The following is a 20,034-nucleotide window of genomic DNA, read 5'->3' as shown; positions in this document are numbered from 1 at the left end:
AAAAAAAAAAATACTAATGCTTGGACCTAATATCTGCCACAGCTGGAGAACACTGAGAACTACTGTTTAGTAGACCCTTTTGATTTCCTAATCACCATAGTAAAGTGCCCCCACTGTTCTTAGTGACTATTTGTCCTCTACCTACTATCTCTCTCTTCCTTCCTTCCTTCCTTCCTTCCTTCCTTTTGCTTTTTCTTTTTCTTTTTCTTTTTCTTTTTCTTTTTCTTTTTCTTTTTCTTTCTTTTTCTCCTAGCTGGCTGAGCACAGAAACTTGAAAGACAAAGAATCCCCAGGGATGTTCAGCTGTTCTGAACTCTGAGAGTACTGGCATGGGGGTGGCGGGGAGTCGATATTCCTGTGCTCCTAAGTAACTGGCCGGCAAATGAAGTGACACTGTTAGATCTCGTACACTTTGCCATGTTTGTTTCACTCACCTGACTTTAGAGTCAACTGCATAGCTACTGATGAGAAATATGTGTGCCACCTTCTGGATCAGGTGTACAAGGTGTTGCTTGTTTTAATGGAATGATGAATAGGTTCCTTTTCCCTACCCTTGGTATTCTGTGGACTGATACCTGCTCAGACTTGCATGGTTTGATTTTATTTTGTCTCTATTAGAAGAAGCTAGACTTGTCCATAAATGTCTGGTTTAAAGGAGAAATCAACACTGTTATTCCTCTCCAAAGATTAAGCCCAGTCTAGGAAGAGAAGATTGGAGTTTTAGACTTGATTAGTTATCTATCTGTTGTGAAGTGTTGTTGACACTCATAGAGGAAAGGAAAATGAAGTGTTCAAAATATAATCCAAATCTTCTGAGGATATTTTAAGAACGTGCTATTTTCTCCTGTGTTGACATTGTTGAAGATGTACTCCCAATCTTAACCATTAATTCATTAGACAGCTATTCGTTGAGCACCTACTTTGCACCAGATGCCATGCTAGGTTCTAGGAGTTCAGTGGCAAACAAGCAAATACAATCCCTTCACAGAGCTTGCAAAATAGTAGGGAGGATGATAGTTAGGGGTTGTTAGGGAAGGAGAAGTACACGGTTCTTTGGGAGCATGTAACAAGACAGCCTAACCCTGATCTAAACCAATGTGGTAGGTATTATGTTCTTGTGTGGTATGTTCTCTTTATAACTCATTTCTTTACTTACAGTGGGAAATGCCGGGTTCCAGCCTGGTGTGACCGAATTCTTTGGAGAGGATCAAACGTTAATCAGCTTAATTATCGGAGTCACATGGAACTGAAAACCAGTGACCACAAGCCTGTTAGCGCCCTCTTCCATATTGGGGTAAACACTTGTTTGTACATTCACTTATTTGTGTGTTAAGTATCAATTGCTAGAGGATTATTTAGACTCAGAGCAGATCAGTAATTCAGCAAGCCATAAATGTTCCATAACCAAGTAACCATTTGCAGCATTGAAAGGTTAGTACCCCCAACCCTCCCAAATGCGGTCCGTATAGTTCTTAATGCTCCAGGCCTTTTAGTGACACAGATGTTTCTCATGCTACATAGTGGTTAGGTGGTAACTTGAGCTTCCTAAAGTAAGTATGCATAATGAAGAGTTAAAAACTAAGTTTTATCAGATAGTAAGGAAGGGAAACACCTGGAGAGAGATTCTGGGTGGAAGGGTAAGAGACAGCAGGATCAAAGGCACAGACTGATCAGAATACAACCAAATCTGCATATTGCCTTAAGGGACATAGTGTCATCCCTAACATTTTTTTTTTTTTTCTTTTTTCTTTTTTTTTTGAGACGGAGTCTTGCTCTGACCCCCGGGCTGGAGTGGTGTGATTTCAGCTCACTACAACCTCCTCTTCCCGGGTTCAAGCAATTCCCCTGCATCAGCCTCCCAAAGTGCTGGGATTATAGGCATGAGCCACCGTGCCAAGCCAATTTTTTATTTAACTCTGTTCTATCCTGGGCTGCATTAATGGCCAATTATTTAATTTTCTGTCTGTATTGTGAGTAAAGTTTTTTTTCCCATTGTATTTGTAAACTGTGTGTTATTGGTATGTAGGTTATACCTTGTAATCATGCTGATTTAATTTGTTATAGCCAGTACATTTAGGTTATTTCTTGCGGATTTTTCAGATCTACAGCCCTATAATCTGGTGGAATGTATATAGTGCAGTGCTTAGTAGAATGGACTTTGTAGTAGACTTCTGGGATTTGCATCCCAGTTCAACCACTTTCTAACTGTGTAACCATGGACAATTTATGTAACATATTTATGCCTCACTTTCCTCCTCTATTAAGTGTGGGTAATATTGGTACATACTTATGAAGATTAATGAGTTCAGACATGTGAATAGTGTAACGGGATAGGTTTCTTTCCTCTGTGTGTGTGTTGATTTGGGGGGCTTCTGAGATAGATATCACCAACCTGTTTTATCCTGCTCCTGTTTTAAGGAAGAAAGACTTTGGGGCTTTTCATTTAAGATCAGAATTAGTTATTGGTCTTAGAATAGATTTTAAATTTTATCAAGATAGTCATGACTTTACTTTTGTCCATTTTGAAATTTTAAAATAATAATCATCAATAATAGTAACTGTTCCTCAGATAGCAGCTAGTAGCTGTGTGGCAGGCACTATGTGAGGCAATTTGCACACATCTCATTTACTCCTCACAACAACACTTTGAGTTAAATACAGTTGATCCTTGAACAACATGGGTTTGAACTGCACAGATCCACTTATACCCAGATTTTTTCAACCAAATGCAGATGGAAAATACAGTATTCACAGGATGTGAAACCCACGTATAAGGAGGGCCAACTGTGGTACTTGAGTATGCGTGAATTTGATTATACACAGGCAATGCCAGAACTAATCCCCCACAGATATCAAGGGACAACTGTATTTCCCATTTAACAGATGAGCAGATGGAGAACAGCAAGTTTAAATAATTTATTTAAGAGCATTCAACTAGGAGGAGAGCTGAGATTCCAATCTTAAGTTGGCTTAACTCCCAACTCTGTGCTCTTTCTACTACCCCACAATGCCTCTATAATTCTATAGAACTTGACAAAATATACCTTTAGATAACTTCTTTTAGCCCATCTAATTTCTAGTTTGTACTTGCAGGCTGCCCCTTTTTCTTCATTTGAATTCTCTTAATCCATTTTGAGACGATATCTTTCCTCAAACACTAACCTCTTTGGTTAGATCAGCTATGCTTGGCTTTTTTGTTTGTATTTCTTTTCAAAACCTTCGAATTTTTTGGTTTATTTGTTTGTTTTGAGACAGAGTCTTGCTCTGTCACCCAGGCTGGAGTGCAGTGGTGTGATCTTGGCTCACTGCAAGCTCCACCTCCCGGGTTCACCCCATTCTCTTGCCTCAGCCTCCCTAATAGCTGAGACTACAGGTGTGCACCAGCACGCCTGGCTAATTTCTTTTCTTTTTTTTTTTTTTGAGACGGAGTCTCGCTCTGTCACCCAGGCTGGAGTGCTGTGACCGGATCTCAGCTCACTGCAAGCTCCGCCTCCCAGGTTCACGCCATTCTCCTGCCTCAGCCTCCCGGGTAGCTGGGACTACAGGCGCTGCCACCTCGCCCGGCTAGTTTTTTTTTGGAGTTTTTAGTAGAGACAGGGTTTCACCATGTTAGCCAGGATAGTCTCAGTCTCCTGACCTTATGATCCACCTGCCTCAGCCTCCCAAAGTGCTGGGATTACAGGCATGAGCCACTGCGCTCGGCCAACCTTGGGATGTTTTTAATACTCCATACACATTAATGCAGAGCTTCTAGTGGGATATTTACATTTTTTTTCAGGCTTCCTGTGTATGTGTATCTTTAATAAAGATCTGCCTTTTGAGTTTTTAATGATTTTTAAATTGTACAGCAATTACAAGTGCTTTTAAAAAAATTTAAAAGGAAATGTAAGCAGAATTGACAGATAAGGCAGAAGTTCTTCAATCCCTGTTCTGTCTCCTACTCCCACCTTTGCCTAAACCCCCATTCCCCAGCCAGGCCACTACCCTTAGGAGTTTATATCTTTCTAGACCAGTGCTGTCCAATAGAGCCTTCTGTGATGATGGAAATGTCCTGTATCCGTGCCGTCCAGTCCAGTGGCTACTAGCCGCAAGGGGCTATTGAGTACTTGAAGTGTGGCTATTGCAACTGAGAACTGAACTTTTTATTTAATTTAAAGTAATTTAAATTCAAATTCCCTATGTGGCCAGTCACTATTGTACTGAACAGTGCAGTTCTAGACCTTTGTATATGCTTTTTTGTTCACCCGTAGACAAAATACGGATTTGTGTGTGTCTCTATATCATAAACGGTCTCATATGTATGTGTTGGTCTACAGCTTGATTTTTTTTTTTAAAATCAGCAGTGTGTCTTGGAGAACCTCCCATCTTATTACATAAAGACCTAGCTCATTGTACTTTTTTTTCAAATTCCTAGTTTCGTCAAAAATGGATGTGTCAGGTCGTGAATTCTTTGGGATTTTTCCCCACCTCATTATCCTTGATTTGCCATTAAGTGCTGTGATCATGATAACCCGCTGAGAAAAAGTTTGATTTTATTGAGTAATCACCCCATGTTTTGGATTCTTGGGCATGTTATGATCAGAGGCTTTAAAAACCACACTACATTTTCACCACCGTTGGCACCAATGACTGTTAATGAAGGAGCCGAGTGCACCGTGGCCAATTAATTTCAGAAGACTTTCTGTGGGCTGGCTGAGATAGAGCTGGGATAGGATTCCAACCCTGCACTTGGTACTGTGATCCGTTGCATTGGTTCTCAGACTTCAGCGGATGTAAGAATTGCTTAGAGAGCTTTAAAAAAAGTGTGGATGCATGCGTCCCCACCCCTGGAGACTGTGATTAGTAGGCCCAGGCAGCTGTGCTTTTAAGACATACTCAAGTTGATTCTGCCACATATCTGGTATATTGGAAAGAGTCTTACACTAGTCCAGATATCACCTTTGGTATTAACTGTGGCAGTGAGCAAGTTTGTTGATTGTTGTGTATCTTAATGTTCTCAACTCTCAGAACAAAAATATTCCTTGCTTTGGTAGCCTTCCAGGTTGTGAAAATTAAAAGACATGTGCAAAATACTTTTGGAAATTAAAAGTTGCAAAGTTTTGTGAAAGTATAAAATTCATCTTAACCTAATGCTATAGTATGGACCCTGGTGATGGTAAAATGATGTTTGATCCTCAGTTCTCTAAGAGTTACAGTTCAAATACGTGAAAAACTTCCCCGGTCTGAGATACTTGACTCAGCTTTGATGTTCTTATTTTCAACATTTAAAAAAATTTTTATTTTACTTTAAGTTATGGGATACAAGTACAGAACGTATAGGCTTGTGCCATAGGTATATGTGTGTCATGTTGGTTTGCTGCACCTAGCAACCCATCATCTAGGTTTTCAGCCCCACGTGCATTAGCTATTTAACCTTAATGCTCTCCCTCCCCTCGCCCCACTACCCCGAGTGGCCCAGTGTGTGTTGTTCCCCTCCCTGTGTCCATCTGTTCTCATTGTTCAACTCCCACTTATGAGTGAGAATATGCCGTGTTTGGTTTTCTGTTCCTGTGTTAGTTTGCTAAGGATGATGGCTTCCAGCTTTATCCATGTCCCTGCAAAGGACATTTTTTTATATTTTTTTGAGATGGAGTCTTGCTCTGTTGCCCAGGCTGCAGTGTAGTGGTGCAATCTTGGCTCACTTCAACCTCTGCTTCCTGGGCTGAAGGGATTCTCCTGCCTCAGCCTCCCGAGTGGCTGGGATTACAGGCACCCACCACCAGGCCTGGCTAATTTTTTTTTGTACTTTTAGTAGAGACAGAGTTTCACCGTCTTGGCCAGGCTGGTTTTGAACTCCTGACCTCTAGTGATCCTCCTGCCTCGGCCTCCCAAAGTGCTAGGATTACAGGTGTGAGCCACTGTGCCCAGCGTGATCTCATTCCTTTTTATGGCTGTATAGTATTCCATGGTGTATATTTACCACATTTTCTTTATCAAGTCTTATTATTAATGGGCATTTGGGTTGGTTCTATGTCTTTGTTATTGTAAGTAGTGCTGCAGTAAACATACGTGTACATGTGTCTTTATAGTAGAATGATTTATATTCTTTTGGGTATATCCCCAGTAATGGGATTGCTGGGTCAAATGGTATTTCTGGTTCTAGGTCCTTGAGGAATCGCCACACTGTCTTCCACAATGGCTGAACTAATTTACACTCCCACCAACAGTGTAAAAGCGTTCCTATTTCTCCACAGCCTCGCCAGCATCTGTTTCCACATCTTTTTAGAACCTTTGCTGCATGTGTCAATTTTTTTTGACACGGATTTTTGTGAAATTTCCTAGTCTAAAAAAGAAACCAATATCTCAAGTTAAAATCTGTTAGTTATGTTAATTTTGGCATTGGTTTGTATGAAGTTTTAATATTTTAAAAAAACACAGCTGTATCAGGAAGCTGAAAGTGCTGTGTCAGGTGGGAATTTTTTTTTATTTATCAGTCAAGATGTGTTTATCCATTGTCATGGTTTTACTCTAGTCTAGGACATTTTGTTTCAGCCATTTTCTAAAATGGCTGTAGGCTCCATTTATTAATATATCTTTGCAGTGATATTATACTTCTTGGTATCGTACATAGAATCTAATAGAGTTAAAAGCTTTTTAATAATATTTTCTGCCACCTCACCAAGTTATGATTGTTAGAAACAGTAATTGCTGTGTTTCGACACCGTCATTTTGTACGGTGCAAGCAATCATTTTTACCACAATCACATTTTTTCCACTACCAAATAACAATGAAACAAGAAAATGTTCTTCCCAAATATTTATTATTGCCAAACTTCTTAACATAGGAGTCTAACTTTTACAGGACATTAGCCAATTAATCTTACCTTTACCTTAAAGCGTGTGCTTCTATAATGCTTTGTTCAATTTATGTTTGCTTTAGAGACGCTTGGAGATATAAAAGTTGAGAGCATGTAAAACTAAAGCAAGGATCTGTTTTCTTTCAGGTGAAAGTTGTGGATGAAGCAAGATATAGAAAGTGTTTGAGGATGTTGTTTGCACCACAGTTTATTTTAAATGGTTGCTGTAATGACCAATTTTAAATTGTTAGATAATCTCCAAGGCAGATGAGCTAGAAGCATATAAGACTGAAAAGAGGATACATTTTCTTTCAGGTGAAGGTTGTGGATGAACGAAGGTACCGTAAAGTCTTTGAAGATAGTGTACGCATCATGGACAGAATGGAAAATGACTTCCTTCCTTCCTTAGAACTCAGCAGGAGGGAGGTGAGCACAAATACATGATCTCCCTGTCTATTGCCCACTGTGGTTAGCACAGAAGAAACTGCTGCTTAGAAAAGGCAACATAGCACAGTGGTTAAGCCCATGTCACTGGAGTCAGACTGCCTCCATTCCAGTCCTAGAACTGCTGTTTAGTAGATGCATGACCTCAGGCAAGTGTCTTACCCACTCAGAGCCGCAGTTTCCTTTTCTGGATTAAGGGGTAGTTGTAAGGATTACGTTGAGTTAATACACGCGAAGCTCTCAGAACAGCACCCGGGACATAGTAAGCCCTCCGTTGTTAGCTGCTCTTGTTTAATATTTCAGAGTTGCTAGTTAATTTATATCTCAGAAACCAGGACTTGGTCACAGGATGAATACTCTGAACCAAGGTTGGGTTACCCTCTTAGGATCCTAGGAATGATCAGAGTAGCCTGGAGAAGTAGCAGGAGCCACCTAACTCCTTCTCTGCTGTTGTGAGTATAATAATACATGCAAGTGGATGGTGTGAAGTTGGTTCAGTTGGTGAATGTCTATGGCATTTGCACACCTGCTTAACAATTACCTTACTCCTCATATCCTCTATGGAATAATCCAACTGACTTACTTCCCCTACTAGTGATGCATGTTTGTGTCTGTCTGTTATTCCCCAGTTTGTGTTTGAAAATGTGAAGTTTCGGCAACTACAAAAGGAGAAGTTCCAGATCAGCAACAATGGACAGGTTCCCTGCCATTTTTCTTTCATCCCTAAACTTAATGACAGCCAGTACTGCAAGCCATGGCTTCGGGCTGAACCTTTTGAGGGCTACTTGGAGCCAAGTGAGTTTTCCCTTTACCATTGTCTCTGCTGGTAATGTCCTCATGACTCCCATCCCCTTGGTCTAACTTTCTGTTTTCTAACCACATGTCTCTTACCTTTACTGTCATATTGGTGATACCTCTTGTGTGTGTCCTGTCTCTTCCCCCTCATTGCTTAATGATTTTTTTAGAGGACACTTTTCTGTTGGTTCTTATGCTTTTTGCTTTCCCACTGGAAGTTTTTCTATTGCCGTGTATCATCTCTTACATTTCAGATGAGACAGTGGACATTTCTCTTGATGTGTATGTCAGCAAAGACTCTGTAACCATCCTGAACTCGGGGGAAGATAAGATTGAAGATATTCTCGTCCTTCACCTGGATCGAGGCAAAGATTACTTCTTGACCATCAGTGGAAATTACCTCCCAAGTTGTTTTGGCACATCCTTAGAGGCTTTGTGCCGTATGAAAAGACCAATCCGAGAAGTTCCTGTTACCAAACTCATAGACTTGGTAAGAACTGTCCCGAGACGTAAACCTCTTTTACATTTAATTTTCATAATACTTAAGTGACATCCTCTTTATCTTTGTGCTTTCTGTCTTCTTTTGGCCACGGGGGATGTCAAATGATAAAGAAGCATGTTACTTTAGCACTGTTTTGATTAGATTAAGCCTTAGAGGAAAGAGGGGGGACTAATCTGCAGTTGGCTCTTGTTGGGAGTACAACAGATAATACTAAGCTCACCAAATAAGATTAAACACTCCCCTCTCAAAGATATAATGCTTATTTGTTAAGCTCTTCATACTCTCAAGTCACTTTTGTATAAAATTAGCATGTACGTGAGATATGCTAAGTGGGGCAGGCAGAGTTATTCTCATTGAGCATATGAGAAAACTGAGGCACACAGACATTAATGTGCCCAAAGTCAGATACCATCAGTTAGTAACAAATCTAGCACCCAAATTTCCTGGCTCCCTGTTTAGTATTCCTCACTAATACCACATTATATCTAATCAGAGTAAAACTTTGCTGCTTATGGAAACATAAAACTATACTGCAACCCTGGAGTACCTGAATCAGAATCCCTGGGGGCACTTATTTATTACAGGTACCCTCACTTCTGGCAATGGAATCAGAATCTCAGGATGTGGAGCCTACCAATCTGCATTTTATCCGCATTCCGGATGCTTATAATGTACATTGAAATTTGATGCTTATTTAATGTGATATGCTTAAGAAAGAAAAGGAGGTTGATTTTCCCACCTCTCCCGCAAGCCAAGCTATAATATTAATGTTTTTATGAAGGAAGTACTTACTATCTTCAGTAACATAAATTGATTTAGTAATAAAGTTCATTGTATTAAGAAATTTCCTTCTAAATGAAAATATTGTTGGATTGTATGCAGAATCTCTTTGGGCTACAAAAGTATATTCTTGGTTTTTTACCAAAGAAAATTAGGTGAGGTGACAGCATACGTTATCCTTACTGTTAGTATTCACATGGATCCTTTAGGCCTAGCCAGAGCGAGTGATTGTGTCTAGCAGGGAGGTCTAGACCCGCGGGCAGGCTGCTGGCTTGTCTGAGTCCGATCTGTTCTGTTGCCATGGAATTGTTTTAGCTGTGACTCAGATAGCAGATTAAAACACTGAGTCCAGCCCTGGCATTATTTCTTGGAATTATACTTATTTCCCTGGAGCCCCCATGGCTGAGTATATTACCTCTGTTTGAGAGAGAACCATTTTCTTCAGAAATTCATATCCTACTGTTCTGCTGTTTTTCATGATAATTGTTTTTCTCCTAACATTATATTTCTGTCTTTCAGATTTTAGTATTTCACCTTTTAGAATACATTTTAGATGATGAAGTTGTTTTTCCTTATTTCTCCTACCCCCTTTCCTTCATCTCAGACATAATTTCCCAGCTTTCTTTGTTTCAGCTTTTTATTATGAAAAATGTCAAATGTGCAGAAAAATGGAAAGAACAGTACAACACACCCCCACATGCCTTCTGTACATATATACACACAGATGTTTTTTGCTGTGTCATGTAAAATTAAGTGGTAATATGTCGCTTCACCACTAAACACTTCAGTCTGCATCTCTTAACAAAAAGGGCACGTTTAAGCACAATACCATTATTATGTATAAGAAAACTAACAGTAATCCATAGTATCATTTAACATTCAGTCCATATTCAGATTTCTTCAGTTGTTCCAAGAATTTCTGTTACACCTTTTTTTAAACCAAAATCCAATCTGGGTTCATATAGTATTTGGTGAGGTCTCCAAAGTCGCTATTGGAGTAGTGCAGTTCCCACTTTCTTTAGTGACATTGACTTTTTTAAGAGTCCAGTACAAATGTCCAGTCAAGAGTCCACCATTTTCTAAATTCGTCTGGTTGTTTCTTCTTCTTCTTTTTTTTTTTTTTTCAAACTTACCCTTTTATACTCTCTCCTTCTGCCTACATGTAAACTGGAACCTACCCTTATTTTTGATCAAAGTCAGTGAAGATATTAGAATATCTTTGCCATTAATATGAAAAACTGCAAAGCCATTAATATGAAAAACTTGGCACTTTTTCGTATTCTGGGATTGGCCAGAAGAGGCTCAACCAGCATAAAGTTTTTATTTTATGTAAAATATACTATCAGGTAATTTTACCATGTTTGCTCATGAATAGAAAGGGACCAAAATCATTAGAGGAATGAATGGCTCTTTGGGAAGCCTTTTTCCTTCTTTTTGTGCACAAGTGATTCGGGTTAAAATAATAGAACCCTGATCATTTTTAATTACAGAATTTCTGAGTTTTTATTAAAATGTATGTGTGTGGTCATCATTTTTCTTTTAAAGCTTTTATTTTGTAGGATTTAGGGTTCTGATTCTTTTCACAGTCTGTTGCATTTCAGTGTTATTAAATTCCTGTATCTCATTGATCTATTATCCAAAATGCTTGGGACCAAAAGTGTTCAGATTTCAATCTTTTTCAGATTTTCAAATGTATCCATTATATACTTAACAGTTCAGCTTCCCTAATCTGGAAATCAGAAATCTGAAATGCTCCAGTGAGCATTTCCTTTGATCATCATGACAGTACTCAAAAAGTTTCGAGTTTTGGAGCATTTTGGATTTCTAGATTGGGGATACTCAACCTGCATTAGTGTGGAACAGTAAACAAGAAATCTGAAAACAATTAGTACCCCATCTTTAATACCTTCCCACTCTGTTGTGACTTGATTTTGACCTTTGAAATGATTCCTCAGGTATAGTATTCATGTTTTTTTTCCCAAGACCCAATATCATATTTCAAATCTCATGAGATGATGCTATTAATAATGGTACCTGCCCTCTGTTGTATTATTTGCTCTGAAATTTTGTTGAAGCCAGAAATGAGTTCAATGTATGTGTTGTCTCTCTATGTACTGTTTTAGAAAGATCCTTATGCACTGTTTTAGAAAGATCCTTATGCCACACCATCTTCCCACCAAATACAGAGTGAAATAACTGACATAATTATTTTTTATCCTTCCAGCTCTTTTCATAACAGTGACTTTGCCACTTCTAGAATAGTTGGGATTAGCACAAGTGGGAAACGGATGAAAATCTACCATTGTAATCATCTTTATTCTTTTTCAGAATTAAGATAGATTTTTCTGTTATATTAACTAGAATATGAAGTAGCAAATAATCCTCAATATTGATTCATTACACACTGGATACAAGGTATTATGGAGTTTATGTGAGTTCCCATAATTTAGTGGTGATTAAAGTATATTTACATGTAAAATATGGCTAAACTTTAAGTCATGGTTAATAGGGAGTTTGGTTACAGATAATCTGAACATTGACCACCTTTACTGGCTAATGTCTGGTGTGCTTGGTAAGTCAGTATTTTGGAAAGTCATTTAAAATGAGTATTATGGAGGTTGTAGTTTGTGTTAACAATAGGTTCCTTTCCTGTGTTATTTATTAAAGCCCTTATATGCTATAAAAGCTTATTGACTGACCAGCTAATCCCTGTAGAAATCAGCATCAGCCTGTTTTCATTTTAATGAATATTTAATACATGTAACATTAACATGACTGAGAAATAAGTTTAGCACATAAGAATAAAGTGAACTAGTGAACTAGGAAAGGGATTTGGGGTTAGTTATAGAAGTATTTTCAGTCAAGTCCAAGTACTTAGGAAACATGTATTAATATAGTGGGTGAGCAGGCTCTTCCAGGCATAAGGGACATCTTAAATAAAGGGTAGAAGGTGAAAGTGAAAAGACTGTATGGAAAACTGTAAGATTTCCCTGGTACAAGTAAAGATCAAGAATAAACAAGTATGAAGCTGGTTAGGGAGAATGGGGCAGGTGGTAGAGAGTCTTAAAGTCAATACGTAGGTTTATACTTGAGCCAGAGGGTATCTAGAACCATCAGAAGGGTTTGCTGATTAGTATGAGGTTGCAAATTGATATAGTTGGAAGAACATTCTGGTGTTGCTTGTAGAATGGACTAATTGAAAGGAGACAAGACTTGAACTTGCCAGATGTGGCTAAATTGTAAATACAGAGATGAAAAATGCTGAGGGATGGGTAGAGAAACTGTATTTGCTTGGGGACATATCTGTTGGGAGAACAATATTAAAAATTTGAAATAACAGGAATAACTTGTTAATTTGTCCATAGTTTTTTTTTTTTTCACTATGTTTTTACTTTGTCTTACTAATCTAACCATCCATTTCTTAGTCTATTAAGTATATGGCTTGTATTTCTTCTCTATTCATATGAACTAATCCTTTTTAGAACTTCATTTTCCATTCAGTTTTCGGCATTTATTTATTTATTTATTTCTGAGATGGATTCTCACTCTGTTGCCAGGCTGTAGTGCAGTGGCACAATCTTGGCTCACTGCAACCCCCGCCTCCCAGTTCAAGTTATTCTCCTGCCTCAGCCTCCCGAGTAACTGGGACTATAGGTGCGTACCACCACACCTGGCTAATTTTTGCATTTTTAGTAGAGATGGGGTTTCGCCGTGTTGGCCAGGATGGTCTTGAACACCTGACCTCAGGTGATCCATCTGCCTCAGCCTCCCAAGGTGCTGGGATTACAGGCCTGAGCCACCGTGCTCGGCTATGCTTTTTATTTTTAAATGTGGATATTCTACCTCTAATTGACTCTTTTATATTATTTTAGCTGCATTTACCACGGGGAATATTCTTCTGAGGGTGAATGTTGGGGTAAAGAATGATTTGCATTGCATTTGCTATGTGCCAGTGTTGTCCCACTGGGGAAATCCTGAACTCAGTTCCCTTTTTAAATGTAATCCATGTATAGCCTTTTGCAGAGAGTGGGCATCTCTGCTCTTTAAAATTCGTTGGACTAAGTGATTCATAGTAGAAACCTTAGGATTATCATGGGAGTAAGTTGTTTACTAATAAAGGTTAAGTGACGTTTCTATTTTCAAAATTGAGACCAGGGTTTAATTCAATGTAATTTCTATGTTGTTTCTTTGTACCTGTACCTAGAGAAGTAAATCTCTTGTCCCTCCATCCGTATTTAATCAAAGTCCTTTCGATTCTTCTTTCAGAGTTTTCTCTTGTATTCATTTGTAAGTGTATGTATATACCTTTTATTATATATATAATATACCCTTTAATATATATATACTTAGAAATTATATATATACCTGTGTGTGTGTATATACATATATATATGTTTATAATTTTCCATTATTAAGATGTTTACCTTCTTCTGCTTGACCTACCTCGGTAGCTTTTGAATGATCCCCTTGTCTTTCTCACTGTCTCTCTCTCTCTCTTTCTCTGTCTCTGCCCTTCAATTTTTCCTATTCAGGGCTGTCAGATTGATCTTTCTGTACTACTGCTTTGGGGCCTATCACTTCCTTGCTTAAAGGTAGTCAGTGGCTCCCCCATGCCAGCTGAATACAATCCGAATGCCTTAATCTGTCATGTAAGGTCCCCCCAAGGCTAACTTAAACATACCTTTTCAGATTTATTTCCCACTATTTTTCTTGGCATTCTCCATGCACCCCACAAACAGATGACTAACTTCTTTGTAATCTCAATTTGTGATTTACAGTCTCTGTGCCTTTTGTTTATTTCTGCCTCTTCCACTTGTAATATTCTCTCCCCATCTCTACCCTTTAAAATTCTGTGAGTCTTTTAAAGGGCTAGCAATGATCTGTTGAGAACTCGTATTCATGAATTATGACAATACCGGTCTGTAAACTCTGGAACTCCTCACCCCAACTCAGTTGCAAATCAGAGTCAGGGACAAACCAGGTATTTCTCCTTTATCCTCATTTCTCATTGCCTTCCCCTGCAAAGGCATTTTAGCACAATGCCTTGTACCGGAGGATGGCTGCTGCTTAAAGAAAACTTTTTGAGAGCCTAGTTTGACAGGTTAGTATACAAAATCTCTGTCTAGTTTTATTCATATCATGTATCAGATATTCATGGAAGGAAGAATATAAAATGTGTCAGGTAGATTCTTCATTTGATAACACGTCCTAAATTTTACAAGAGGTTCTAGTCTAAAATTGTATCAGATGTTGGGTACTCAAAATCAACTTGACATTAAAAGGTATTGTAATTATAGTACTATAAATATGTACCTTATAGAGACTATTATTCTAATTACTTTATTTCATGTGATATTTAAGAGTCTAGGTAAACCCACAAAAGCATGTTTAATTCGTGAAGTATCTACCAATATTAAAATGCCTAATCCCCATGGATAACAGTCTGGGAGGAATGCATTCAGTATTACCACTAGGAATGCCAGGAAACACATGCTTTTCCTCCTCCCTGTCCACTCCCAGCTCCCGTGCATCTCAGACAGTAAGATTGGGATTTCTCCTTTTACCTGTAAGAACTGAGACATGTAATTTAGACTTGAGTGCTTAATGGTCCATAGTCAGATTTGAAACAATCCAGGTTGGGAGTCACTGGGGAGGTATGAGAAACCTTGAGGGACCCAGACCTTCTGCTGGCATACTGCCCCATCACCCTTTGGTTTTAGGCTGCTTCAAGGTAAATATTACTATCCCTGTTTTAGAGATGAAGAAACTGAGGCTCTGTGAAGTCTGGTAACTTGTGTGAGGGCTATACAAAATTTCCAAGAGGTGGAACAAAGATTTGTACCCAAGCCTGTCCAACACCAGTGCCTATACTCTTTCCATTAACCATGCTGTCTTTTAAGTGGGGTTTCTCACTGTCCTTAGCCTGTTATGGAGAATACATTCTCACAGTTTTCCTCTACCTCTCTGTCCAGGAAGCAGTCACATTGTCCTTTTTGAATTGTCTCACAGAACATAGTGATAATGACTGTGGAGTTGGTCAGACCTGGGATCCAATCCTGATTCAGCCACTTACTACCTAATAGTGAGTGTGGCCTTGGGAGAATAATTTAAGCTTTCAGAGCCTCAGTTTCTTCATCTGTAAAATGGGAATAATATCTACTTTGGACGTGTGTACAGATTAAATGACTGTATATAAGCACTTTGCACAGTTCCTGGTATATGACAGATGCTTCCTAAGTGGTGGTGGTAGTTATTGCTGCTATTGTTATTGGATTGTAATAACAGCCTAAAAGACAGGAAGATTAAAAAGATACCTTCTTACCTATCCCCTGCCTCTCTTTTTTCTCTTATACCCAATAGGAAAATAAAAATAGGGGATAATGATGGATCTTCTGATCTGCAAAGGTCTGAAATGAAATTCATTTGTAGTTCAGAAGGACCTTCAAATCTGGGCACTCTGAGGGCCTTTGAGGAGGGGAGTGGATACGAGGAGATAGAAAGGAATCTGGGATGCTGCTTAGGAGGCTGGCTGGTGTGAGAAGAATGAAAATGGAAAGTAGAGTGGTTTACCATCTCCTTCCAGATGGCCACTGTTGGGCCTACAGCCATATTCTTTCAGTGAGGTATATACCTCAGTGCACCTGCCTCCAAGCAGCAGACAGGAAGAGACATTGGGGCATTTGGCTGGGTCAGCTGGCAGGTGCCAAAGGGCACAGAAGTCTAGAACTGCACATATTTATTGAGTGATATTCTCAAACTGCACAAAAATTTAAAATGTCTAGTAGAGAACTTTGTGTATGAAAAATGTATTTCATTTTCAACAATCATAATTTATTTGAAGAATTCAAAGCTATTTAAAGCATGTATATCTGGTAAGATAGTGAGTTCTAATACTGATCTGTTTCTAATTCTGTAAATTAATTCTAATCATATTCTGTCTGTCAATGACTTTCTTTTCCTGCTCCACTCTCAGGAAGAAGACAGCTTCCTAGAAAAGGTAATGCAATCCATTGGTGGTTATGAGAGTTTCCCTGTGCTTGATTAACACTTAACTGTGGTCCCTGGAATTTATCCCTAGGCGTTCCCATATCAGAGACCTCTGACTTGGTGAGACTCCCCTAAAGTCCTACCAGCTGTCCTTAAGTGTTTGAAGTACAGGAAACATATTTACTGTAGCAGTTAAGTCATTGAGACTCGGTACATAAAAACAGTAGGACTCAAGGTTCTAGATTTGTATTTTTGAAATGAGAAGTAACTACAGAGCCGTCTTGACGTATCTGAATGCTCACGAATTGGAGGAGGGTACCAGTTAGCTGTCCTCCATTTCCAATGACAATAAAACCAGAAGAAGTAGCTTTCTGTTGCATTAAGAATGATTTGAGGTTAATGATCATAGCAATTAATTTCAGAAAAAAATACACAGGTATGATCAAGAAATAGAGCATAGAATAGAATCGTGGACCTGAACAAGATCATAAAAGATCATCTGGTTCAGGCCTCTACCTTCAGACAGGGTAAGGTATTTTCTCCATTCTAATAGATGAGACAACCAAGGCCCAGAAAGGTTGAAAAACTTGCTGAAGTCATACACTCTCCCCACTTGGTGGAATTTAATGCCTTTTGATGATGGGGATGGCATACTGTTTTCATGCTGTAGTTATTAACACTAAGTAAGGTTACAAAGTGTGGGCTTATCAGGCGCTGAATGTGTCTTGTTGAAAGAAGACAAAGTACCTTGGTTTTCCTTTGAAAATTAGAGTTCAGGATAATTTGTGAAATTATTCAAGTATTGTTTCTTGTGCATGATCTTTTCTCTAGACTTTGGAGACACAACTGTGGCATTCCATATTATCATACAGGAATTTGAAAATGAATAGTGGATGGTGTATGTAATCTACTGACATTTTATTAACCTTTTAAAATCACCAAGGTTTGAGACAGCTGTGCTTCCTAGCTCTTCCCTGTTAAGAGCAGTCCATGTTCTGTCTTTTTATCTTACACAGTGCCTTGTGTTGCCTTAATGCCTTAGTACAGGAAAAGCTCCAGTTGGATGTCAGACTTTTTAAAAAGTACGTGAATCAGTGCTGCATAATTTCTATATGGCAAGTTTGGAGGCATCTGCTAAAGAATCAGTACATGTGCTGCATTTGGTCCAGAGAGTTAGCAGAGTGCAAGATGGACAGTGTTTTGGCTCAAATACCATGTGGATGCTTGGATTTGGTACTTGCAACTGGAAAGAAGTAAATGGATGAGCCATTGATAGACATTCTGGCAACTATTAGGAACATGAATATCAAGTGATAGAATCCCAGGGACAGAAAGGAAACAAACTGAATGTGGAAAAAAAAAAAAAAAAGAAAGATTTTAAATGGTAACCAACTGTCACACTCCCTTCTCTTTCTTATTCCCTTAGAAAGGCACAGCAGCTTTTAAAGGTCATCAGTGCTTGTTAAAGAACATAATGTTGAGAAGAGACCTCAGCTCGGCTGTGGTGTATGTGGTCTCTGTCAAAGTAGTGACATGCTCCTTTTTTTTTTTTTCTTTTAAAGCTACGTGACTGGGGGTTGTGGATGGAATTCACAAGTTGCACAATGTTGGGCAAGAATTTCTTAGTTAAACATGCAGAATATATATGACCTCAAGCTAGAGGCAGGGGAGAGAGGAGGATGCAAAAAATTTGGTCATAGTTCTCTCCACTGGGATTTTTCTGAAGGCTACCTTCAGATGCCTTTACTATTTCAAACATTTTTTCATGTAATTTATATTTGACTACATGAACCTAAGATAACTGAATTTATTTCCTAGCCATTTCCAATTCACATATAGTGATTGATTTAATTTATGTCACTTCTGGGTTTTTCTCTTACAAAATTCTTTCAGAAGAATGTAACAGATAGTAGAAAGATAGATGAAAGGAGTAAAAGCCCCTAGAAATCTTGGCTGAGCTATTCCTAGAAAATGTAACTTCTGGACTCAGACCTTAGACTTTTCATGGTATTTCTGCCTCTTGGTTAGCTATATTCAGTTTACTCTTTTTGGACCTTAAGGCTTATGAGTTTTAGTGCCTTAAGATTAGAACTTCCATCAAGCCTGAAATATTTACATATGTGGGTCTAATGTTGTGGGGAGTTGTCTTTAATTCCTGAAAACCAAAGAAGCTCATTTAAATCAACATTGAAAACAAACAACAGTATCTGTGGTAAGACCTGAAGGAAGAGTAAGTTAGAAATAAACAAAAACCTAAGTGTAGACCCTGATCTCTCAAAGTACTACATTGACAATTATAATTTAATAGTCCCCCCAAGTCACCAGTGCTGTATGGACTCCACTGTGACTGTATCACTGGAGCAATGGTTCTCAGTGTCACCTTTGATAGGATTTAAACACAAGGCATCCACGTAATAAACATAATAAACTCAAATGAAATGCAGAACAATTAAGTGAAGCATTTAGGAAAGGAGATTCTTTAACTGTGGGACTTGCTATCAAGTGCCTTCTGACCAGGGGTGTCCCCAGTGAGAAGAAATGGAAAATCTTAAGAGATGAAGATCACATTGTACCTGCATGACCAGAATTTGAAGGACTTTAAAGTTATACACCAAAATCTTTATTCTGAGACCCCTTTGATTCTCATCCTGTTCCATCTATTAGGAGAAATCCCTTCTGCAAATGGTTCCTTTGGATGAAGGTGCCAGTGAGAGACCCCTTCAGGTCCCCAAGGAGATCTGGCTTCTAGTAGATCACCTATTCAAATATGCCTGTCACCAGGTAAGTGAGAGTAGACCTTCCCTACAACTTTGGAAGGTGTGTAAATACTATAGGAAATCATAACACCTCACATCAGCATAACGCTTTTAACTTTCCCAAGCTACCCGCACACAGTGGCACTGTCAGATCAACTGGGTGAGTGGAAGTGTCCCTAGTCACAGATGTCACAGCTGAAGCATGCAAAGCTAAGTTATTTACTAAGACCAAGGCCTAAGTGTAGTCGTGGCAGAGCCAGGACCAAATTAAGAGCACCTGTCTCCTGGCTACTCTCTGGTTTTCCCTGGACAGCTGCACACCTGAGTCTATAATGCCTACTTTGGCTATGAGTCATGTAGGCATTAGAGATTTTAAAATCCAAAGCAGATTTTAAACCCATTTTTTAACTTGGTCCTAGTTTTTCTTTTGGTGCCCTATCTAAAAGGCCACCCCAACTCATTCACCCCCAAAAGAGACATTTCTTGGGACTAAATTGAAAGGTAATGTTCTCCTACCTACTGAAGAATAATGTAACTTGAAAGCAAGGTTTAGTATGAGCATGCGATTTCCTCCTTCCCCAGCGTTCAGTAGTACTAGCATTTGAATGTGGTTATTCTGTTTGGACTCTGCCTTCTGCTTCTTGTCAAGAGGCTACAAGTAGGCCAGGCACGGTGGCTCATGCCTGTAATCTCAGCATTTTGGGAGGCCAAGACGGGCGCATTGCTTGAGCTCAGGAGTTCGGGACTAGCCTGGGCAACATGGTGAAACCCCATCTCTATTAAAAAAAATTTAAAAAGAGGCTAGAATTAGAACATCTGGTTTCTTGCTCTAGCCATCTGGTCCCCTGCCTTATCAGGTGTAGGCTAAAACCTTTGGAAAGAGCATTTTCTTTTTTTTTTTTGAGAGGGAGTCTCGCTCTGTCGCCCAGGCTGG

The 20,034-nt window shown here is 39.0% G+C and overlaps 1 protein-coding gene across 1 annotated transcript in view; it reads left to right on the top strand.

Moving 5' to 3' along the window:
- Positions 1 to 20,034, top strand: part of OCRL (OCRL inositol polyphosphate-5-phosphatase) — a 51,832-nt gene that overhangs the window by 27,014 nt on the left and 4,784 nt on the right. The window contains exons 15-20 of the mRNA XM_023198874.2: positions 1,159 to 1,294; positions 7,152 to 7,262; positions 7,910 to 8,075; positions 8,330 to 8,565; positions 16,331 to 16,354; positions 19,009 to 19,125. Of these exons, the coding sequence (XP_023054642.1) occupies positions 1,159 to 1,294; positions 7,152 to 7,262; positions 7,910 to 8,075; positions 8,330 to 8,565; positions 16,331 to 16,354; positions 19,009 to 19,125 (790 nt within the window). The remainder of the gene's footprint in view (positions 1 to 1,158; positions 1,295 to 7,151; positions 7,263 to 7,909; positions 8,076 to 8,329; positions 8,566 to 16,330; positions 16,355 to 19,008; positions 19,126 to 20,034) is intronic.

Source organism: Piliocolobus tephrosceles, chromosome 12, assembly GCF_002776525.5.
Source record: "Piliocolobus tephrosceles isolate RC106 chromosome 12, ASM277652v3, whole genome shotgun sequence".
In the NCBI taxonomy this organism is placed as follows: domain Eukaryota; kingdom Metazoa; phylum Chordata; class Mammalia; order Primates; family Cercopithecidae; genus Piliocolobus; species Piliocolobus tephrosceles.
This window is presented reverse-complemented; position numbering and strand designations above follow the sequence as displayed.